The 22315-nt window shown below is 37.3% G+C and overlaps 1 protein-coding gene across 5 annotated transcripts in view; it reads left to right on the plus strand.

The window, feature by feature from the left end:
• VAV3 (vav guanine nucleotide exchange factor 3) overlaps positions 1–22315 on the plus strand; it is a 375496-nt gene that overhangs the window by 220345 nt on the left and 132836 nt on the right. For all 5 annotated transcript variants that reach the window (XR_005215287.1, XM_037826497.1, XM_037826494.1 and 2 more), the window contains 3 exons: positions 9503–9604; positions 9904–10004; positions 18751–18776. Coding sequence is in view for 4 of the 5 variants with exons in the window: in XM_037826497.1 (XP_037682425.1) it covers positions 9503–9604; positions 9904–10004; positions 18751–18776 (229 nt within the window). In the remaining variant the exon portion in view is untranslated. The remainder of the gene's footprint in view (positions 1–9502; positions 9605–9903; positions 10005–18750; positions 18777–22315) is intronic.

Consider the following 22315-nt stretch of genomic DNA (forward strand, 5'->3'; position numbering starts at 1 on the left):
ATTTTCTGGACACAGTAGGCACTCAAATGTTTTTGTTTTTGTTTTTGTTTTTTAAATAAGCACATTCATTGGGGTGTCTTGAGGATATTTTTTGAGAATGATTTGAGATAGACTAGCAAATGTGTCTATTTCAAGCCAGTGAGATTGTTCTGATTTTTGTTTTAGGAATAGCACCTTGAGTTTTACTGTTCTGTATGCTTTTTGCCTCATTTGGGAGTTTAAATTATTTCAAAATGGATGGATACTGTAGGAGGGAGAATCCCAAATCACAGGACAATTTGAAGTTCATTGACAAGGATAGTGAGAAAAGTGTGCTCTGCAGAATATTTTACTCTGAGTTTCTCTAATGTAATTAGTTTTGAGAGGGAAAAAAACAACATTCAGCAGAAAGGCAGGAATAGAGGATCAATCTAATACTTCATGGTAGAGAATGAGGCTGTCTTCAGGCCATTCTGCATATTTTGAAACTCTTAAGCACAACTGACTCCGCAGAAAACAGGGTTGTCTTGAAATCCCCTTTTGCTGTCAGTTCTTTTGGACTACCAGATAGCAATCTCGCCCAGAATATTTTAAATCCTGCCTTAAAGAAACCCAAGGTTTCTTAAGCAGGGATAATAGCATTAGTACTTACCTTCATCTGTCAAGAAAACATTGTAAAATTATTTGCAACTATGGGTCTACTCTCAGGCTTAGATGACTTTTCTTCAGAAGTATTTAGAAAGTATTATCACTATGTCTTGTGGGGTGAGTATATAAGGCAACTAATTAAGAGAACAATAGACTTAATCATTCTGGGCTGGACAGAGCTGAAAGACAGCTTGTGATTCCTGGTTGAGGTTGTGTACTTTAATGTCAAGACATCATCAAATTGCTTTCAGCTCAGGAGCAGCCATCAGGAGCATCCAGTTTCCCCTTTCTCTAAGGCAGAGACTTCTTACCATTCGGGGAGTGGTGTGTTTTCCTTTGTAGAGAGATGTGCGCATCAGCATCTATTTCTGCCCATCTGCCATTGGGTTGAAATCACAGCTTTCACCATGATTCTCTTCTTCTTAAAGATCAGATGTGTTTCCTTGCTGCCCTCTGCAAGTCCCCATTTCCCCTTCCCTATCCAGCCTTATGACCCCTCTTGCCTCCTCTGTGTAGGCTCTAAACACACCAGATGCATTCCTGGCTTATTTGGATCCTCCGCTTGAGAATACCTTGCCTTCTCTGTGCCCTTTATCTGTTCTTTCCTGCTTAAACAGTGGAAGAGATTTAAGAGGTCTTAAACCTTTCTAGAGGCCCTAGTCTTTGATAAGTGTTATTGACCAGTGTGGTAACCCTGCTTCACTCTGTTTGTAGTTCTCTTCTGCTGGCTCTTAGCAGCCCCTTCACTGCTCAGGGAAGTTCTTTAATACTATGATAGACATACAACAGCAGCCAGTAACTTGGGATCCGTGGTCACCCCTTTATTATGCTGCTGCTGGATGGGCCCACCTCCCTATCCATATCTATTTTGATTTTTATTACCTTCCTGTTTTCTCATGCCCTGACTCAATTTATGCCTAAACTTGGTCTTGAAGCATGAACCCACAAATAGTTCTCTTTTCCACCTTACAACTCTGGACATCAACTCTCAAGCTGTTCACCCTACACAAGTCGGTGCTCTGCCCAGCTTCTATGTTTGAACACCACTCCCTTCTCTGTTACCATTGTAAAAGTTTTAGTTGTACCAGCTCTATTCTGGGGACTCTCAGGAGTCTATCTCTGGACTCTCTAGTTCTTGTTTGTTGGTCCCCACTGACCAAAGCAGTGCTGTGCCTGCTTGCCACACAGCCTGCCAAGTCCAGCTCGGGTTCGTACCTTCTTTACAAATTGTCGATGTGTGCTAGTCTTGTCTCTGACTTTATGGCAAGTTTGTAGAGTATAGATATCAAGTGTGATATTTTTGCAAGTCCTCAGGGCATAGAATGTTACTGAGTCATTTAAAACATGCTTTATTTGTCTTTTTTGGTCACAGTAATCTTTATAATGAATATAGTTTTTCCTTCAATAAACATAGTTAACATTTTAAAGTCCTTGCTTTTTTTAAACAGTGTTTTTTGGTTTAGGTGTATGCCAGTGGTCTCAATTTAGGCCAAATTTATACTGAATTCATGCTCTATTTATACTAAACTTCTGCACATGTAGTTTAGTATAAAACAGAGTCTTTATATGAAAAGGGTGGAATGTTGATTAAAAAAGCTCTTTTTCTCATCCATAATCATTATAGAATTTGAAGAGAAATCCTTATAAAGCTCATCAGATTACTTTTCAGATTTTGTTCCTTTGTTCCCGGATATCACTTTGTAGGAGTACCGTCTCCATATGCTTCTAAAACACATTAATTTAACAGCAAACTTCATCTATTGGACATAATTTAAAATGTACTTCAACACACGTAAATTCTCTGGGCCAGCTTGGCATTCCTAATTCGTGTTATTTCAGTGTTTGAATTATGGCGCAGACTAATGTGACCAGAGAATGGGGAAATCCAGATTCTTTAGACCTGTCCCTTACGTGGAGTAGCTGACACAGTGGGAAGATGTCCTGCTGTTCAGAACTGAACATTGAGACCTCTCTCTTATCTTTCTGGTGTCCTCAGTATCAAGAGGAAAACAATCTTTTAGTGGAAGAAATGAAGCAAAGCAAAATAATCCAAATTAACTGGAGGTCCATGGTTGTTGGGGTCAGATAAATTCATCAGTGTATTTCCAGTGTTAGAAAATGCCTGGCACAGAATAAGCATTCAACTACTTTGCTAAATCATGACCAAATAAACTGTATTTTAAGTAAAGAGAAAATTTATTTATTAAATGTTTATTACAAGAAATATTTTATTCCCGCTGATTCAGGATATGATAATGGGTAGATAGAGCATTTGTATCACTCTACCTTTATGAGGCCTCTGGGTTTTCTACTAAATGTCACTTACAACAACAATAACAATAATAGTAATAGTAGTGTCTAGCATTTTTATCATGCTTTTCATCATTTAATAAATAAAGTTGAATAAAATTACACTACTGTGTTCTCATTTTATCTTCAGAACCAATTTGAATGATAGGTCTAACAGGAATTAGCAAATGGTGGGTCTCTTCCTTCTCCCACTTCCAGACCTTGGCCTTCTACGGTAGGGATGGCAGATATAATATTTGATTGGTGAGGAGACTTAAAAAATAGAAAGTATTTGTTACATGCCAAAAGTCAATATCAAGTTTGTGATAAATTACATATAGTCTGACATTTTTTCCACTTTTAATTTACTATAGATTTAACTGACTTTACATTTCATTCAGTAATTTCCTTGCAATGGCACTGAAATTCAGTGATGGATGTGTATTTTAAATTACTATAAAGCCGATGTTGAATGAAATAAAGCAGTGTAATATACAAAAGATAAGAAAATACTATTTTTCAGAGCCAAACATTATCTTATTTATATTGGTATTTTGAAAGTATTTATTCATTTCCCTAGATAAAAGACTAAATGTGATTTGGAATAAAAAGAATAAGATCTAGTTGTGATCCATAAATCTCTTTTTTTGTTTTCATTCTTTTTATGACTCCTGACTTCCTTAGAAATGGGTGAGGGTGCCCTTTTGAATTCTTAGTTTTTACTTGATTTTAGAAGGGCCAGTTTTTCATTTTCTTGCCCTTTCAAATAAACAGCAGCATAATTAGTATGCTATGATGTGAGAACAAATTGTGAAAAAACAAGTAAGGATTTAGAATAGTTTGCTTAAAGATTGTATGAGTAAATAAAATCTTTTGAACTTTTCTATTAACTGTTCAGTGAATTTAATTGCAAATATAGGATATTGAATTGGAAATTTCAGAGAGGTGCTTGGGATTTAACAAGACAACCTGGGTAGAATATTCTGATGCTCTTGAATTTGTTGCTTAGTTGGTAGTTATAAGAGTATGTGAAATACTTTACTAAGTGAGATTCACAGGAATGGTGACTGCCCACCATGATATTGGTCTCAAAAGGTTAAGTTCTATCTTTTGATGGCTTTAGATCTAGTTGGGCTCTAGGATTTGTGTATTTATCTGATCCATCTTCAGCCATCATGGAGAAATGAATCCTACAAGGCTAATATCTGCTAAGGTAATAATAACCTTTTATTTATTTGAGGAATTTCTTCTAAATTATACGGACAGCTACCTCTGGCTCTAGTGTTTGAAGATTTGGCACAAATGTTTACCTTTTGTACATATAATTTTCATATTTTTACAATTATCAAATCTTCAGTTGGAAAAATATTTGAGTAGCCAAAACTCGGTATCTGAGTTTTAGGGGAGATAATGCCTGTGTACGTGATATGTAAATGGAATATGTCCTAATGCCCCACCTGTACCCCATCCATATATATTTATATACCCTATCTGCTGAGCTATATTTTGGTATCATGCTATTGGCTCATATTAAGAAGGGACAGAAGAGGCAGATACACAATTGTATTTTAAAGGATGTTGTCGAAGATACCACACCGGGGGTCCCTCTTATGGAAACCCATCAGAGTAATTTTTCTTAGACTTTAGAGCCAGAAAAATAGATACAGTTATCTCAGAACTTACACTATTTCCTCTTTGCTGCAGTTGCTAGTAGGTTTGGCAGTGAATGGATAGATTTTGTGTACTAACTTTATTTTTATTCTTACAGATTTAATTTCCATTTGACAGTCCACTAATGAATAGATGGACTAGGCACCATGTACAATGCTAGAGATACAGTGGAAACAGAATTTGACACAGTCCTTGAGCTCATGGAATTTATAATATTTTGGGGAAGAGAAACATTTATCAATTAATCACACAAATAAATGTAAAAGGGAAGTTGTAATAAGTGCAATGAGGGAACAATACTTGGTGCTGTGAGGCTCTATAATGTGGACGTGTCCTAGTTTCTCTCTTTTCTGTGTGTATGTTGTGCCCTTTATAGTAACAGATATATACATGTATGTGTGTGCATATTTGTATATGTATATAGACATGAATGCTGTTTTACTGTATACTTTTAATACTTACTTCATTTTTGCTTATAAAAACTCTTCTGCAATATTAAATGGCAGATTATTGTAACAGTTTAACCAATCCCTTATTGGACATTGGCTTATTTAGAAGTATTCACTGTTATAAACAATGAAATCTTGTTCTAATTTAACTTCTTTGAGAACCATGGTTTTCTAGTTGGTGGACTCTGTATTGGCAAGAAAAAAAAATGCATTCCACCTCTCACACTCAATAAGTTTGGATAGGGTCCTGATTTAATTAGTCAAGGATAGAAGATTTTATTGATGGCAGAATGAGCCAGAGAAAATGCAGTATACTGCCTGTTAAGGTAACTGAGCCCCAAATTACCAGTTACCTTATCTGCATGGGGTAGCCTGTGCCTTATTCAAAAGTTCCATTCATGCTGCAGCACCATAGTTTTATACTTTTGACTGGTGTATTATTCTTGAAGCACTACCTGTGTTATCACTGATTTTTATTGGCTACTTTTATATCAAGAATATTTTCACATATGTTGCAAACTTTTAATTCAGTTGTCCTTGCTTTTAAATTGCCTTGTGATATTTTTAGCATTGTGGTTAGAAGCATAAGCTTTGAGACAGAATTTGTCTCGTTTCTGGTTCAGCCACTTATTACCTATGGTGCTTGTTCTAGTTTGCTAATGCTGCCTTTTCACAAAACACCAGAAATGGATTGGCTTTTATAAAAGGTGGTTTATTTGGTTGCATGTTTCAGTCTTAAGGCCATAAAGTGTCCATCAACAAAGGGTACTTTCACTGAAGAAAGGCCATTGACATCTGAAAACCTCTATTAGCTGGGAAGGCATGTGGCTGGCATCTGCTTGCTTCCAGGTTGCGTTTCAAAATGGCATTCTCCAAAATGTCTGCATCACCTTCCAATGGCAGTCTTCAAAATGTCTGTCTCAGCTCCAGCTAGCTGTGAGCTCCTTCCGTCTGAGCTCATATAGTGCTCCAGTAAACTAAACAAGGCCCACGCTGAATGGGCGGGTCCACACCTCCATGGAAATTATCCAGTGAGAGTTATCACCCACAGTTGGGTGGGTCACATCTCCATGAACACTGAACCAATAGGTTCCAACCCAATCCACACTAATATGTCTGCCCCCACAAGAATGCATTAAAGAATATGGCTTTTTCTGGGGGACATAAATATACAAACCGGCACAGTGCTTAACCACATTAAAACCTGCATATATTTGTTGTGGTTGTTACTGTTTTTCTTCTCATCTATAAAAAGGGTATAAATGGAATGATAATGCATGTTCACTGTAGAAACGTTTGAAAATACAAATAATGCTATGGGAAAAAAATTAAAGACATTCATAATTTCTCTACCCACTGTTCACATTTTTACATATGTATGTTGACAAGTAGTTATATATGTATGTGTCACAGTAATGGTGATCATAATATAGATAGAGTTTTGTACTTAAATAATTGTATGTGGATTCCTGGCCCCATAATATAGATAGAGTTTTGTACTTAAATAATTGTATGTGGATTCCTGGCCCCAAGGACAGTGAGAACATAATGGCCTTCCTGCTGGAAATTCCCAGAAGGAGAATTCTCTGGGGAATTCTCAGTCCGTAACCTACCAAGGAGCTCTTTAAATTTATCTTTTCACAACAGGACCTTTGAAGATGTTATTATTAGTTAAGTTGTAATTTGCATTGCTGTAGGTATGAACCTGTTTGTAAACAGGACCTTTGAAGATGTTATTATTAGTTAAGCTTGGCCAAACTGAATAAGGGAGGGCCTTAATCCCAAATGACTGAAGTCCTTAAAAGCAAAGGAAGTTGGACATGGAAGCAGAAGCCAGAAGTCAGCAGAAATCACAGGAACAGACGTAAGTAGAGAGAGGTTGCCGTGTGACAGAGGATTGCCAGACTCCAGGAGAAAGCAAGCCCTGCCAGTATCTTGATGTTGGGCTTCTAGCTTCCAAAACTTGTGAAAAAATAAATTCTCATGAAGTACCATCCTGATCACATCATTCTTGTGTGGATTTGGAACTAGGAATTCATAAATTATAACCACACTTACTGAACACCAACTCTGTGTCAGGCAATGCCCTAAACACTTCCCACATATAACCTCGTTTTATGAGTTTGGTTTTATTAGTATTCCTGTTATATACTTGCTAACTTGCTCAAAGTCATACTGCTAGTAATTTCAAGTTAGGATTTAAACCCATGTGGTCTAATTTCAGATCCATGCCTTCAACTATACTTTCATGTTCTATAGTGCCTCAGTGCCAGATTCAGGGTCGCAGAGTTAACTTTTATTCTTTAGTGTTTGATTTAAAAATTTTAATATAATAGGCAGTTACAGTTTTAAAAATTTCCAGCAGTATTTCCATACCATGCCACCCTGCTGCTCCAAGTTTCCCTGAAGGCAACTACTGTTAACAATATTGTCAGAATCATTTTCTTTATCATAACAGCCTCTTTTTTTTTTAACCTCTTAGTGTTTGTGAGCCTCCTTGTAGCTTTTTTATCTTCTGGAAAGTAAGCTCATTCCTTGTTAGTTGGTAAAAGTGTTAAATACAAATGGTCCAAAGGCAGCTCTGGTGTATACAGCACACCCCCTGGGCTGACTCTGAGATAAAGATGTTCCACCTGTATTCTAGTGAGACTTCTTGTACCTGTTGGGGACCCATTTACATGAGTTTCTGCCTGAAGGAGACTTACTTTTATTTTTAAACTTCAAGCTGATGAATTCTTCAAGTTCCTAGGACCAAAGCTATTATTTGACAATTTGCTTGTGACTGCATCACCTTTATGCTCAGGGAACAGTGAACAAGCAGCCCTTTCTGGCTTAAGGAAATGGGTTTGATGTTCTTTTCAATGCATGGCTTTATGGACACAAGAAGCAAGTGATTCTGAGCAATGTGAAGAGAATTTTGTTTTTAGATCCTTATCTTTTCTTTACTCATCCCTTACTGAAGAAAAACTGTAATTTTTAATCAGCAACCCAAAAATGCCTCTATGGAAATGGCTGTGCTTTTCAGCATGCAGGGAGACGCTTTTCCTAAAGAGTGAGGTCACCAGAAGCACAGAGCAGAGAAATCCCAGATGGCACTAATATTTGATTTCATTTTTAGCACGCTCATATTCAGCAGATGGATTGGAAAGCTGACCTCTCTGACACTTCTGCATCACTGCTTGCTACTCCAATTGCCTTTGCGAATGTTTTTTCATAAGGCTTCTCCTGGTGCCTCTGAGATTGATGCCTGGTCGCCTGCCTGTGTTATGCTTCATTACACGGAGGCTCTGTGCAGTTGAGAGCCTCTGTATTCTGTAAAAGGGGAACTCCTAGCTCATCAGGATCTCAAACTTCTCTTATAATCTCTGAAATTCCTTGGAACATCTTGGAGAGCATCGTTTTAGCTTTCTAGGTGTATCTCTGATTTGTGTCTGTTTTTAACTTATCCTGTTCTAGTTTTTCTGCTTTTCTTCTGTCATGGCTGAATTATTAATAATGTCAAAAAAAATCTGTCTTGAAATGGCCAAGTTTACCTGTTTCCAACATACCTGCTAGACACAAAAATCTAATTATTTTGACGTGAATACTGCTCATTTCCCCCTTCCATTATAGCATCAGTGCTTAAAGCACAGGCAAACTTTGGAGTTCCCGATTCTGCCGTCTACTTTCCTTTAGAGTAAGCCTCAGTTTCGTTGTGTGTAAAATAGTGATATTATTAGTGTTTACTTGTTATGATATTATTAGTGTTTACCTGTTGTGGTGATTAAATGAGGTAATGAATGCAACGTGAGAATTACAGTATCTGACACATAATAAATGTACACTGAATGTTAGATTTTGGTATGCTTATAATTTTTTTGCTGCATATGTGTATAATATACATAAAATGCCAAATATAAATAATAAAATAATTTTAAGTTTTTATTTGGATTATGAGCAAAGTGAATGATTTGTTAAGGAAGAAATGCTTAATGATTAGATTGGTGCTTTGTTTCAAAACTTGAAAGTAATTTTATTCGTTTTTATAGATCATTATATAATCCACATGCCTATTACAAGATGAACTCTGTGGGCAGCACCCTCTTCTCTTCCCTCCCCCCTCACCAGCTAGTTTATATTGCAGTGATGTGGCCCGAGAAAAGCAGCTATCGCTCAGCGTGACTATCCAACAGGTTTTGTTTTGTTCTGGGCAGGTTGACCTCTGTGGTCATTCTGTAAAGTTCCCTGGGAACACTCAGTTCCGGGGAGGATTTGGTTGCTTATGTCCTTAAGTGTTACAGGTTCCCCCACAACCAGATTTTTGTGCATATTTTAATGCATAGCATGCTTTTGGCTTACACAACATTGCATTTTTGCTCAAGTCAGATCTCTACCCATTTTAACTTTGGTGAATTTAGCCCTTAGATGACTAGATCTTTGCTTTGTTGGGGAACTTTCTTTAGGAAGTTACTTTTCCCTTTTTATAGATCTAACATAAGGCCAGACTACGCAGACTCCAATTTCCATGACTTCAAGATGCACACCTTCACTCGGGTGACATCCTGCAAAGTCTGCCAGATGCTGCTGAGGTAAGCTTGCAGTGCCCTGTTTTTCAGCTTAAAGGAACTGGTGTAATTGCTAAGTGTTTAAGACTTTGATAATATCCCAGACGAAGTGTTCTGAAATGGGGATATTGCCTTAACAACAGATCTCTCCTAGGCCTCAGACCTGGGCCATTTCTTCAGAGCTTCAGAAAGGTCCTCTCCCTCTGCCAAAACAGTACTTTGAATAGCACTGTGATACATTTCTCCCCACTCTTGCACTAATGACTTCATATAGGTAGAATTTAGCACCTTTTAATATATCGCTTTCTAATTTTACCTTTCAGAGGAACATTTTATCAAGGCTATTTATGTTTTAAGTGTGGCGCGAGAGTACACAAAGAATGTTTGGGAAGAGTAGACAATTGTGGCAGAGTTAATTCTGGTGGTAAGTCATGTTTATTGTTGTGATTCTGTTTTTAATTAGGACATAAAACTTGCTGAACATAATTAAGGCCTAATTTATTCTTAATTTGTGTTTATTGTAGCATATCTGCTTTTTAACTATCATTTATAAGCACAATTAGAAAATTGCTTAAAATTCATGTGAATTTTATACATGACTTTGTTTTAATTTGCTTGACATTCATGTGACTTTTAAATGTAACTTGGCAGCAGAGGGCTTCAAGAGGGTTTGGAGGGTTTCATGTCACCCACTTCATTCAACCCACCCATCTAAACCTATCATCAAAACTGTACAAATGCAACCAAAACAAACAGAGTAGCAACAACAAAACAGAAGAAAACTATGCTTCACTTCTATCTTTAGTTCTTAAATTTCTCCCTTACTTTCTTAAATACTCATTCATGAAGTAAACATCATGCAGACTAATTCACGAAGCTCATGAATTGAATACATTGTCGTTTTCCAGCATTTAACAAAGAGCATATATCCTTTGAATTTTATGTAAATATTTTCCCCTTGGTTTTAAGAAAATATTCCATGATTGTTACACGAGCTATTTTCTAAGACTGTTGGCAATTATGCATTCAATAGCCTTTTGCCTCTCTCTGCTCCTCCTGGGCTCTCTTCCTTCTCTTTCTTTTCTGGCCTCTTTATTCTTTCTCTTTCTTCTCCTTTCTCTTTGTCCTTTTCCCCTGAGTTTCTCTGTGTTTTATCAATAAGACCTTTCAAAATCAGTAAAACTTTTTGAACATAAGAAAGGGATCTTTAACAGCTTGAGTTCAAAAGGCAGCCATGTCAACCTTTGATTTTCCCAGAGGAAAAGGTGGACATTGAATTATTTTGGATAATGGGAAGAAGAGTCAGAGAGAGAATAATAGCTCATTTCAGAGTTGGGTTCAGAAAATGGACAACTGTAGAAAAGGTGTGAATCATATTTGAGAACTGAGGTCACTGCACATTTCTCTCCCTTTGCTCCTTCAGTAGATATTTTAAGGGCCCACCATGTACCATTCTTTGTGCTAGGCATGGGCAGCCACGAGGAAAAAGATCCTGGCATTAGTTGAGCATCTGCACTGTGCCTGCCCTACCTGCAACCTCTGCTAGGTGCTTACTTTGCACATTAGCTCATTTAGTCCTCAGAACAGCCCTACCCTTTTCTGATGGGGATCAGAGAGCTCATGCAATTTCTTCAAGTTCTGCTAAATAAAGGAGACAATATTAGCACCTACGTCTGTCTGAAGGTCAGAAGCAGTTTGCAAATATGTGAAATATTATAGAAATATTATTGATCATTATTGTTATTCTTTAATTGTCTACTTGACACAATTTTTTGCTCAAATGTTTGTTGGTCCATCTTTTGACGTTTCATCCTTTAATCTCTGAGGACAATTGCTACGATATTTGCTTATGGTAGGCTAATGTATTTTATAAATCTCATGAGCCTGCCTTGATGAGTTTTAGTCTGTGAGGAATAGAAAGTGATCCCATAGTTGGCATGGTGGCTGTATTCTAAAAGGATAGTATAGGAGAATGGTGAGAATCAAGCAGAACTGGTTGAAATCCTAGCTTTGCTACTTACTAGCTACCTGAGCTTGCGGAAGTTACTTAAGCATTCAGAGCTTCCATTTGTTGTCTGTAAAATGGAAATCAGAGGATTGTTCTGAGGATCAAGTGAGATAATGTTGATGCTTAGCACAGTGTCTGGGCATGATAACACCGTATTTTAATCCAAGGTGTAATAATGAGAAATCAGTATTCCAAAAGAGATTGCTTTTGAACATATTCCCGTGCTCTCTTGATTCTCTCTATGTTCATCTCCATTCTCCTTCTGTTTTGCAAGTCTGTGCTCTTATTACCCACCCCCGCTTCCTCTCCTCTCTCTTCTCTCTTTCTGTCCTTTCCTGCTCAAGAATGGTCATAGTCAGTTAAATAGGAGGATGAAATGGTAAGAACCTGTGCAGGAGGCTTCCTTTTTTTTTTGCCTTCAGATCAGGATTTGCTCAGTAGCACCTATAAAAAATAAAGGACCTTGTTCTGGGGGTGAAGAGGAATCTATTGTAGCTCCATCAGCAGCCTTCTTTCCTCTCTCCCAAACATATATCCTCTGGAAGTTGGAGCTAATGACATCCTCTCTTCAAACTTGCTAGTAACTGTGGGTAGAATACAAGTTCGAGCTTGGTGGGACTGATATGAGTGTGGTAAAATAAGTACTATTTTTAGGGCATGGACATGCTAGACTTTATGGGCATTTCCTAACCTGCAGGGAATACCAACGTTAGTTTAAGTCTTGCACAGTCCTTTGTTTTAGCATCCAGGAGACATTGCTTGCAGCAATGTAGCTTTCCATGGCTGGTATGGTTTATAGGGAAATGTGGATGTGAGGGAGGGCATCAGGGGTTGGAGACATAGTTTACTTGAATAGAGCTTTTGTGTGGAGGAGTGCATGATAGCATTTCAGAAGAATTTAACTTTGGAGGAAATCAACCCCAATTGCCAAATCTAAAGCATGTGAGTAGTATTGATTTAAGGCAAACTCAAATGCTTACATAACTCTAGGTTTTGGTTCTATCCTTGTAGAGACTACAGATTGACTGGATGGTAGATAAATGGAATGAAACTCTTATCTGAATCCTTGGCAGTAGGTTAAGAATGAAAGATGGAAATCTAGATAGACCTTTTAGATTCCTTTCTAGTATTTGTGGAAGACTCATTCCCCAATCTTGCAGCATCAGGCCTTTGACAAAGGACACCTGGGTTAGATTAGTAAGTAGTAAGAAAGTGAACCAGCCAACAGAACACTTGACAAAAAATACCTCTCTTTCTGGAGAATTCTACTCCTTGATCCAGTCAGTCCTCTTTTTAGAATTCTTGCTTCTGTGTATTGGCTCTTACTGTTTCCTCTCCCTAAAGTATGCTCCCTTTTCTCCTTTACCACTCCCAGGTCTTCCTTTCCTTCCTGCCTATCCAAGCTGTTTGCCAATCATTTTACCTCACCTTGACCATCCAATCAATGGGAGTTTGAAATAAATTGTTCTCTAATTGGTTTGTTCGTAGGTTTTATGTATTTGTAAGGTTAAGCTATGCTGTAACTAACAAACCTCCAAATTCCAGTGTCTTTAGCACATAAAAATTTATTTATTAAAAATGCACTTTCTGCTGTGGATTCAGTGATCCTTGAAGGTAGCTCCCATCTAAGCAGTGGCTTGGGGTCAAGGCCAGTTCTGTCTTGTGCCTCTGCTGTCTCCACACATGGCCTCCAGGATCACTACTCTTAAGAACCATGGACTAAAAGTGACCAGTGTCACTTCTGATCACAGTCCATTGTCTAAATCTAATCACATGGCATCAGCTTAGTTAAAAGGGAGTGAGCACTTGGGTGAGCACAACTGTCTCTGCTACTTCTAATTGTATGCTCCTTCACCATAGGGAATGCATTTCTCATCTGTTGAATGTATCCACTCCTTAGAACCAAGTCTAAAGTAGAGGAACTTAATATTGTGCATTATACCTTTTCCTAAAAAGGGAATATTCCAATCCAAATATAATCCTTAATTGTGATGCAAGACATGGCTGAATACTAAACATTAAGCATTTGAAGTAGTTCCAAGGCATTTCTTTCTGTGGAAGTTAAGCCTTCTTTGGATGTTGTCTTCCCTGGGTTCAGAAATCTTTTATATTTCATGCTTTATGTCCTTTAAATTCATCTGGACTTCATTCATCCTGGAAATCATAATTACTTGGCAAAAATGCAGTGCATTTCTGAATGAAGTCATTCATTCATATAAATATGTATCTATGACACATTCTTAACTCAAGTACATCCGAAGGGTGAAAAAGTTGTACATTTATTTTTTTGTTATTTGTAAGACAAACTGCAACTTGGAAACACATTTGAAGCTTGGGTGATTAGTTTATGTCTTAACATTTGAAGATTTGCATGGATATAAAGGGCAGGCAGTTCCACTCCCTCTATTTCGCTGAACTTGAGTTGACTCTCTCACATTCACCATGGCAACCCCAGTGATCAACACGTATGCAGGCTCTGAAGTGTGCTGCCAAAACTTTCCAACCTTAATAATGAATAGGTCTGAGCTACATTATATGAGGCTCTCTCTACAAGTCACTGCAAAGCTGATGTAATTCTAGGGTGTACTTTCTTTTTCACAGTACACCACCCGTGAAGGCCTGATCTTCAACTGCAACCTGTGGGGGCATTTGTGTTTTCCCTCCACTGCAAAGTACAGCTAAGCCCCTTGGCGCACCTTCTTACTCTGACTTTGATTGATATAGCTTGCTTTGCATCCTTTCAGTTTAAACAAAGAAAGTAACATTGGAAAGCAAGCGTTGCTGGAGCAGACGTCTTTGGTTTAATACCTTTTTTCTTTTAGTGGGAATGCAAGCTTCAGCTCCTCTAATATTGAACTGAATCAGATTCCCATTTGCTTATCTGTTTAATTGCTCTTTTATCTAAGCCAGCTGTTGCTCCTGCTGCTGCTCTTGCCGCCTCTAACTGGAAGGAAGTTGTCTTGGTGTCCTAATGGTTTAAACCTGCAAGATTGCTGCCTAGAACCAACCCTCCAAATTGGTGTTGGAAATGGGCTTTTTTATAAATAGTATTACAGTATTTTAGCATAAGAGATAAGCTTCTAGAATACAATTTTATTTCCACCTTCTACACTAGATATTTTGTCACATTACTTTTACATGGTTGATTTCATTGATTTCATAACCAAAAAAATGACTTTGTTTCTGTTTAATATTACCTGAAGTCTTTTATATAAGTTAGTCCTCTTTTTTAAAAATAATCAATGTAGCGGTGTAAACAAGGATAGCTATTTCTTCTATTGTACTACTTTGGTCAGTTTGATGATATCTCAATCATTATTAAAGTGAACTCAAAACTATTTGTTAAACAGTTGAATCCCTGTTAGAGCTCCTGAATGTATTTAAAATCAAAACCTCATTGCAAGTATTATTTACAGTTTATGGTTTTTGCAATATATTGCTATAAATCTGAGTGGTGAACATAGCATTTGTGCAACTGCCTCTAAAATATGATCGGTCCAACTGTCTTTTCATTTTAATATTTCACAGAAATAACATGGTAGTCATGATGACAAGGCACCTTCAAAAGCTATACTGATAATTTCTTTTCTGTGGCCCCTATTGAGACAAATGGTCTTATTAGACATTGGTTTGTTTAGTCTTAAGAAACAGAACTTCAGATAGGAGACAAAACAAACTGTGTAATAATCTATGACCTGAGAGCCACTTGTATTGGAAAATAAATATAATAGGACTGAATTTTTATGTTTAAACAAATGAATTATACAAGTCTAAAGCCTCAGTGAAAATCATTTCTGTACACAAATATGTATATGGAGCCCTGTGCTGGTATTGAATATGGCTCCAAGCTCTGCAGTAACACCACTTCTCTGAGTTATGTTAAACCAGTTGGGACATGATGAAAGGATGTATGGTGTAAACCCCTTGAGGACTGTGAGTCATCATCTAGAAAGGTTCTTGAAAGAGTAAGATCATTTTATAGGTTAATCAATAGGAGCCTGAGAAGTAGGCTGCAGGGTAGAATCAAGGTGTGGATTAAAAACTTTTGGAAACTTGAAGAATTGAATTACTGTCCTAAAAAGTCCCAAGGACTAAAAATGAGAGGGAGAGAGAGAGACAGAGACAGAGACAGAGAGACAGAGACAGAGACTGAGACTTTTTCGTTAGATCACAACTAGCAACCTTTCTTCTTGGTCAGAATTCAGCGAAAGTACATTTGATGATCATCATCCCTGATTACCTGAGCCATGATGCAGAACTGTGACACACAAAGAGTTCAAAGAGTTTTCTAGAAATCTCAGTGCCTGCCATAGTAGTTTTGGTTGCATACAAAGAGGAAGTAAAGAATGGGTTTGCAGACTTCAAAATTAGAGCAACTGTTCTGTTAAATATTTCATCCAAAGAGGTTCTTATTCTGTTTTTCCAGGGCGAATGAACTTTTACTTTGACAATTTATGAAACAATGTTGCAGTTGGGTTTTCCTCTCTCTTATTACTGTTATTTTAGTACAAGTTAGCAAGCTATTGCATTAATGTGGTGATGAGAATTGAGCAAATTCAAAAATGTACTAAAGGAGCCTGGCTAAGAATTTCTGAACTCAGAGCAGATTCTTAGACTTATCTCTACTCCTTCAGCATTTGCCCCATTCTCAGAAAATTTACAGAACCCTGCAATAAGAAGCAAAAGCGCGGACTTCCAAGGAGCCACTGTTTATGTGGTATCACCACATGAGCAGATGAGTGTGCAAACTGTGCTACAGTAAGAAATAGATCTCTGTCCTGGGGCGGAGTGTTGGTGGTGGTGTTGAAGAAGTGGTCATGAGGATAGGAAATGATGACAGGGAAAGGGTAAGTCCCACTTAATTAAGGACTCATGCCTTTGGAATTGGAGTTGCATCCATGCAAAGCCCCTTTTTCATTTTTCCTTTCTGGGTTATGGAGGAGGCTTTGTGTAGAGAAGTTCTTAGTGCACCGAATCAGAACTATGAGAAACATTGAGTCTCTTGAGACACCAAAGAAAGCATGCAGGAGACAAAGAGAAGGGGGAGAAAGGAAGGAGGGAGAGTTGAGTAAGGTGGCCGGCTCCCCTCTTTGTGCCATTGCATCCATGCCTTCCCGGGTCTCACACCTTCTTGAGTTCTGCTGTGGATCCTCACTGATGCCAGGAGCTGACCAGCTTGCAGCCAAACTCTGGACAGCAAAACATGAAGAGCTTGGAAAGTAGAGTCCCTGGTCTTCTCCTAGATCTGCCCCCTCAATGAGGCGGTGCAATTGGCTGCATGGCTAGGTGACTTCCTCAGATACCACCATTTCCTCTTCTTGAGGAGCATAATGTGACAACTCCTGCTACATAGGTTATCATGGGTTTTACAAAACAAATAGTACATTTAAAGCGTGCTGTCACAGACCTACTTCACAGGGACATAAAAGCACATCTATGCAAATAATCTGAGATATGTTGATACTATTCAGTTGAAATTAAGATGCACATTCACTGTATGAACACTGAACCCAAAAGTTGTGTGGTTTCCCCATTTTAGTGATTGTTTAGAAATATCAAACTTTCCCTCAGTCTCCTTGCAAAGAAAAGTTATACTCCCCTCCTATTTGGTGCTTCCTGCAGTTTATGATTTCCAGTTCAGGCTTTTTCTCTAATTCACCAGTAGGAAAAGAAAGTAGTTTAGGGCTGTTCTGGGATGTTCAGGTCTTTCTGGGCAAACCAGTGAAACAGGTATCACAGGTGCCTGTTTAGAATCCAAGTTAACCTAACCTGAGTTCTAAGTCTAAGCATGGTGTCCAGTCAAATGGTACTTCTATAAACCTCTCCTCTTAGGCAATCTTCATCCTGAAACTTTGCATGTTTCTAATGTGGAGGGAAAGAAAAGTAAAATAATTTTCTATTCAGGAATACTCCTTTGTAGAGCAGACTTCAGGCCTAGCAGAGATGCCACCATTTATGAAAGCCAGGGTAATTAGGGTTTGAAATTCCCAAAAGGATACAGGCTTTGTCTAAATGTCTTTTCCCCAGAAAGGTGACTTGCTGCTTACAGATCTTCCATTTCCATTAATCAGGAGTAGTCCCTTAAAATAAATAAATAAATAAATAACTGAAGGGGAAGACAAAACAACCTCTATTCCATGCCCCAGGCACTGTTCTTGTGAAAGCAATCTGTGGCACCTGGTCAGGTTTCCGAGTAGGAGTTTTCCCCTTGAACTAGGGCTGTGGGACTTCTTAGAAACGTGCTATGGCATTCTCAGTTTGAACTGCTCTTGCTCTTCTTATGTGTCTCTTGGTTGTTTCCTCTCTTCTCAGATTCTTCTTTGGAGGATCATTTTGAATGGGAAATGTATAGTCATAGGCTCAAAGTGGTGAGGTATTTTGCCTCACAGTCTGGAGAAGTTATAACCTGTATGTGTTCTCGTGGGTATGGGGAAAGGAAGCCGAAACACCATCCACCAGTTTTCTTTGTGTGGTGTGTGCTCTTATTCTCAGAACAATCCCTTACCCTTCTGCTACATTACTTGGCTGAAGATCTCAGGGCCCTTTACAACCGTTAGTCATTTCCAGGAGATGAGATATAATGAAGGGATTTGTTGCTATTTGTAGACAGGAAAGTATGGTTTAAAGGAAAATTAGTATCAGAATTGAATCCTGACCAAGATTTTTGTTTCCATCTTTAAACTAAGCTATATTCCACCCAAAAAATCAAAAATAAGTTTTAGTCACTTACTGAAAAAGTATTCATATGCAATAGTTTACTGTGTTAAATTTGCAATTGTTATAGACAAAGTAATGCCTTTGTAGCTTAGTGTGTTAGGTTGCACCTAGCTTTCTCTCATGCTTATAAATTTAGTGCAAACCCCTGCTTTAAGGAATGTTATATGGTTGAATTGGCATTGCTTAATAAGCAATTGAAAAAGTTAAGCATAACCTAGAAGTAAGTCATTTAGAACTATGAGTCACTTTCCTGACAAGCCAATAAGGTAAGGGAACCTGGGTTGCAAAACAATAACTATCTGAGCCTCAGGGACTCTGGAAATATATTACAGGTATCAGGAAAACAAAGCAGTAGTGTTTTACCACGCTGCAGAGAGCAAGCTAAGATTGCTAACGAAATAAAATTATTTTACACTGACAATGCCAATTTTTACATTTGTTTCAGAACAAGGGGCGCTCAAACCACTAGAGGTAAGATTAACATTTAAAAATTTTTATATAACTTTTGCATTTCAAGTTGTTTGCTAACTTTAGCAGGATTGAGCTTTTGGAATGTTAAATGTGCCATTTAAGATGAAAAGAATAGATAGAGATAGAGTAAGCAAGCAAGTACTTGTGAATGAAATGCTCAAGTAAAATCCCAGAGAATTTTAATCACTGGCTGAAGATCTTAGGTAAGGAAAATGTGATCATTTAAGCTAAGACTGTAAGACTGTGTGTGAGATGGGGACATTTCAGGATCTTAAGTATTTACTCATTCAGGTAACTTTCAAACAAATATTGTAGCAATGCTGTGGCACTAATATAGGGATATAGTTCGCTAGTTTCTTGCTACAGGAAGTTGGTCTACGTGTCTCCTGTCATGAAACTGTCACTGCCCAACATTTGCCAGTACTGAAAAATTCTAATGTCATTCATCTAAGGATGTAGTTTCATGTTTCTAGTAATTTTCCATTGGAGCACAGACATGATTAGTAATGTCTCCTTGATCAAATCAAGATCTGATAACATTTCCTTTTGTTTTAGCAGTCTTACTTTTAATGTCTTAGAAGTATGTGATCGCTGACACCTCTGAAAATAAAGTTAAATCTTTTAAAAAGCACAAAATAAAGAAAAACATGGCAAATTTCAGACAATCATTGCCTTGGCCTTCAACCCAAAGTAACAGATTTCTCACCTGCCTCCCAAATAGTGTATGTTGACCAAAACAAAACAAAACAGAACAACCCATAGCAGAGAAAATTAAAATGTGAACAGTGCATGATTAGTTATATGAACCAAAAGTACTGTAATCTGAGAATTTCAGAATAAAAGAATGGTAGAAAACATTCTATACCAAATTATTTTAACATGCAACAATTATATTTCTTTAAGAGCAGTATATTAGTATGTTTTTAATAAGCTAGCATTTATGTAGTTGGTGAGAAGTACAGCAAGATGTCCTAGAAGAAGCATTTGTTTCTACTTTTTTTGTATAAATACATGATTTGTACATCAAGAGTATCACGAGTGTGATGTAAGGAATCTCATATGCATCTATTCAGTGTATCAGTTTATATACTTTAGAATTTAGAGTCTAGATCAAGGATACTATAATATTATCATAATGGGATAATATAATAAAATTCAAAAATTAGGCCATGCACATTCTTTTAGAGTAAAAATAAATTAACCTAAAATTTCTTTTAGTATTTAGTCAAGAGATAAGGCTTTTCATAAGAGCTATAAGAATTCTTTCAGGAGTAACTGTGCTGACTTGGAAAGCAGCCTTCTTTCACTTACTCTCTCACACTGTTACTAGATTATTTGGACAGATTTCCTTGTAGAGCTCTGAACTTTAACTCAGCATTACTTAACATTTATCCTATTAGATAATATGTATTATTTTTCCTAGGAAAATGGTTTCTCTTTATTTTTAATTAAGTAATGTGAGGTGGGTATATTTACAGAAAGAAAGTGAGCTAATAAGTGGTTAATAATTTTCACATGATATTAAATAATTCTCTCAGGTACTTTTATCCTTTTAAAAATTACACATAAGCCTATTATCAAAGGAATTAATTTTCACATTGATTTTTTTTTAAATGTGGCATCAATTCTTTTAGTGACTTGCTTAGTTTTTTAATATAATTAGTATATTTTTTTTTAATGTGCCAATAATCTCTATTTTGCATGGATAATTACTGTACACTCTGGTTTTGGCCAGCCCATTTGGAAACCTTAGCTTGGTTTAGGGGAGTAATGTAGCAAAAGAACATTAAGAAGCATCTTTCACCCATTAACTTCCCACTGAAACAGTGGTGGAGGGTCCTTTCACTCTCTAAATCAGTTGCTCAATATGGTGCTCAGGAGTCTGGAACCCTTTTACAAGCACTGTGATTTTTGTTTCTTTTTATCTCTTGAGGACCTCTTTCTCTCCATGTCCAAGTTTATGGTCCTATTCTGTTTTTCTTCCAGTAGCCACAATCGTGGGTTTGGTTCTTTGTTTTTTGTTTTTTGTTTTAAATTTATTTTATTTTATACATTGTTCTCAAGATAAGTTAGTTTTCAGTCATCACAGAATTCTTGAGCCTTCATAACCATTGCTGGGATGTTTATCTCACATTTCATGCTAGAGTGGACCTTTAGAATTGCCCTCTGGCTCCAGGAAGCAAGTTTATTATTGTGTATCCTCTTAGCTGCTTTAAATCCATTCTTTATCGCAGGCTAGTCTACCTTTAAAACAGGTACAGTAACCAAAACCAGCTTCCATATAGCAAGTGAAATGTGCTTGCCTTGTTGGTAAAATCAACTGAGAGAATTAGGTTTTACTAAAAGAGACAAGAAGAGAGAGAGATCCTTGTTTTTTTAAAGAAAGACAAGGTAATAAAGCAAGCAAGAAATAACTATCAAGTGCTAATAAAATTAGGTTGTTTTTTTTCCCCCTTCTAGGTAGATCAGAGGAGATTGAGAAGGGTCTGAAGACTGATTCTAAAGATCTTGTGGGGCTGTAACTGAGAGCTCCCAGGGTGGGCTACTAGATGTGCCCCTCTGCTTCCCCTCCTCGTCCTGCTGGAGACAAGGGCTTGTCTAACTCTGTCCCAGGCTTTTGAGAATATCGGTTCAGAGTTGGAGATATGTTGGTATCACAGAATGACAACTGGGATTTGCATTTTAAAATTGTTAACATATGTTCTGAACATTTCCAAGAAGTTTTGTTTACAATAGAAAATTCTTTTAAAATGAATTTAAGATATAATAAATCTCAAAGTCTCCAAATACACTTGATCTAAGTCTAAGTAGCTTAAATCCACCCCTCCCCCAAACTTCATTGAATTGTTGTTTGTTCTGCCACCCACCCTTCTTTAGAAAAATTTCTGTTTTCAGGGTCATCGATTTTCAGTGACTTTCCAGGAGAGGGAGAAAACAATAAAACATAGGTAGGAGGGCAGTAACATAGTAGAATAATTTATCCTTTATGTGAATTTATACACTCAAAATACTGGTGAAATATTTGATCATGGAATGTTGTACATCCATGGAGTGGTTGACTTTAGCATAACAGTCCATGAAGTTTATACTAATGAGAATAAGCTATCACTTTATAACCTTCACTACGTGGCAGGAACTGTTTCAAGCATTTACATAAATTAACTCATTTAATTCTTACCACAAACCCTATGAGATAGGTGCTATTATTATCCCCATTTTGCAGATGAGAAAACTGAGGCTGAGAGATGTTAACTAACTTGCTCAAGATCAAACAGGTGCCAAGTGGCAGGTCTGAATTTGAACCTTGATGTTCTGATTCTAGAATCTGTATTTTTAATAATTGCATTGTGGGGTCTATTTTTTTCCCAAATTCAAGGTAATAGAGAGTTGCTGTTGAATTGAAGTGTTCTTATTTACATTTGAAGTTTATGGTTTTTAAATAGTTCTAGTTTAGGGACTCTAGGATAAGAGCAAAAGATTGGGTTCTTTCTTGCCTTCCAAGCATTTCAATAGTGGAAGGTATAATAGCAGTGGAGAGA

This window comes from Choloepus didactylus, chromosome 2 (genome assembly GCF_015220235.1).
Source record: "Choloepus didactylus isolate mChoDid1 chromosome 2, mChoDid1.pri, whole genome shotgun sequence".
Taxonomy (NCBI): Eukaryota; Metazoa; Chordata; class Mammalia; order Pilosa; family Megalonychidae; genus Choloepus; species Choloepus didactylus.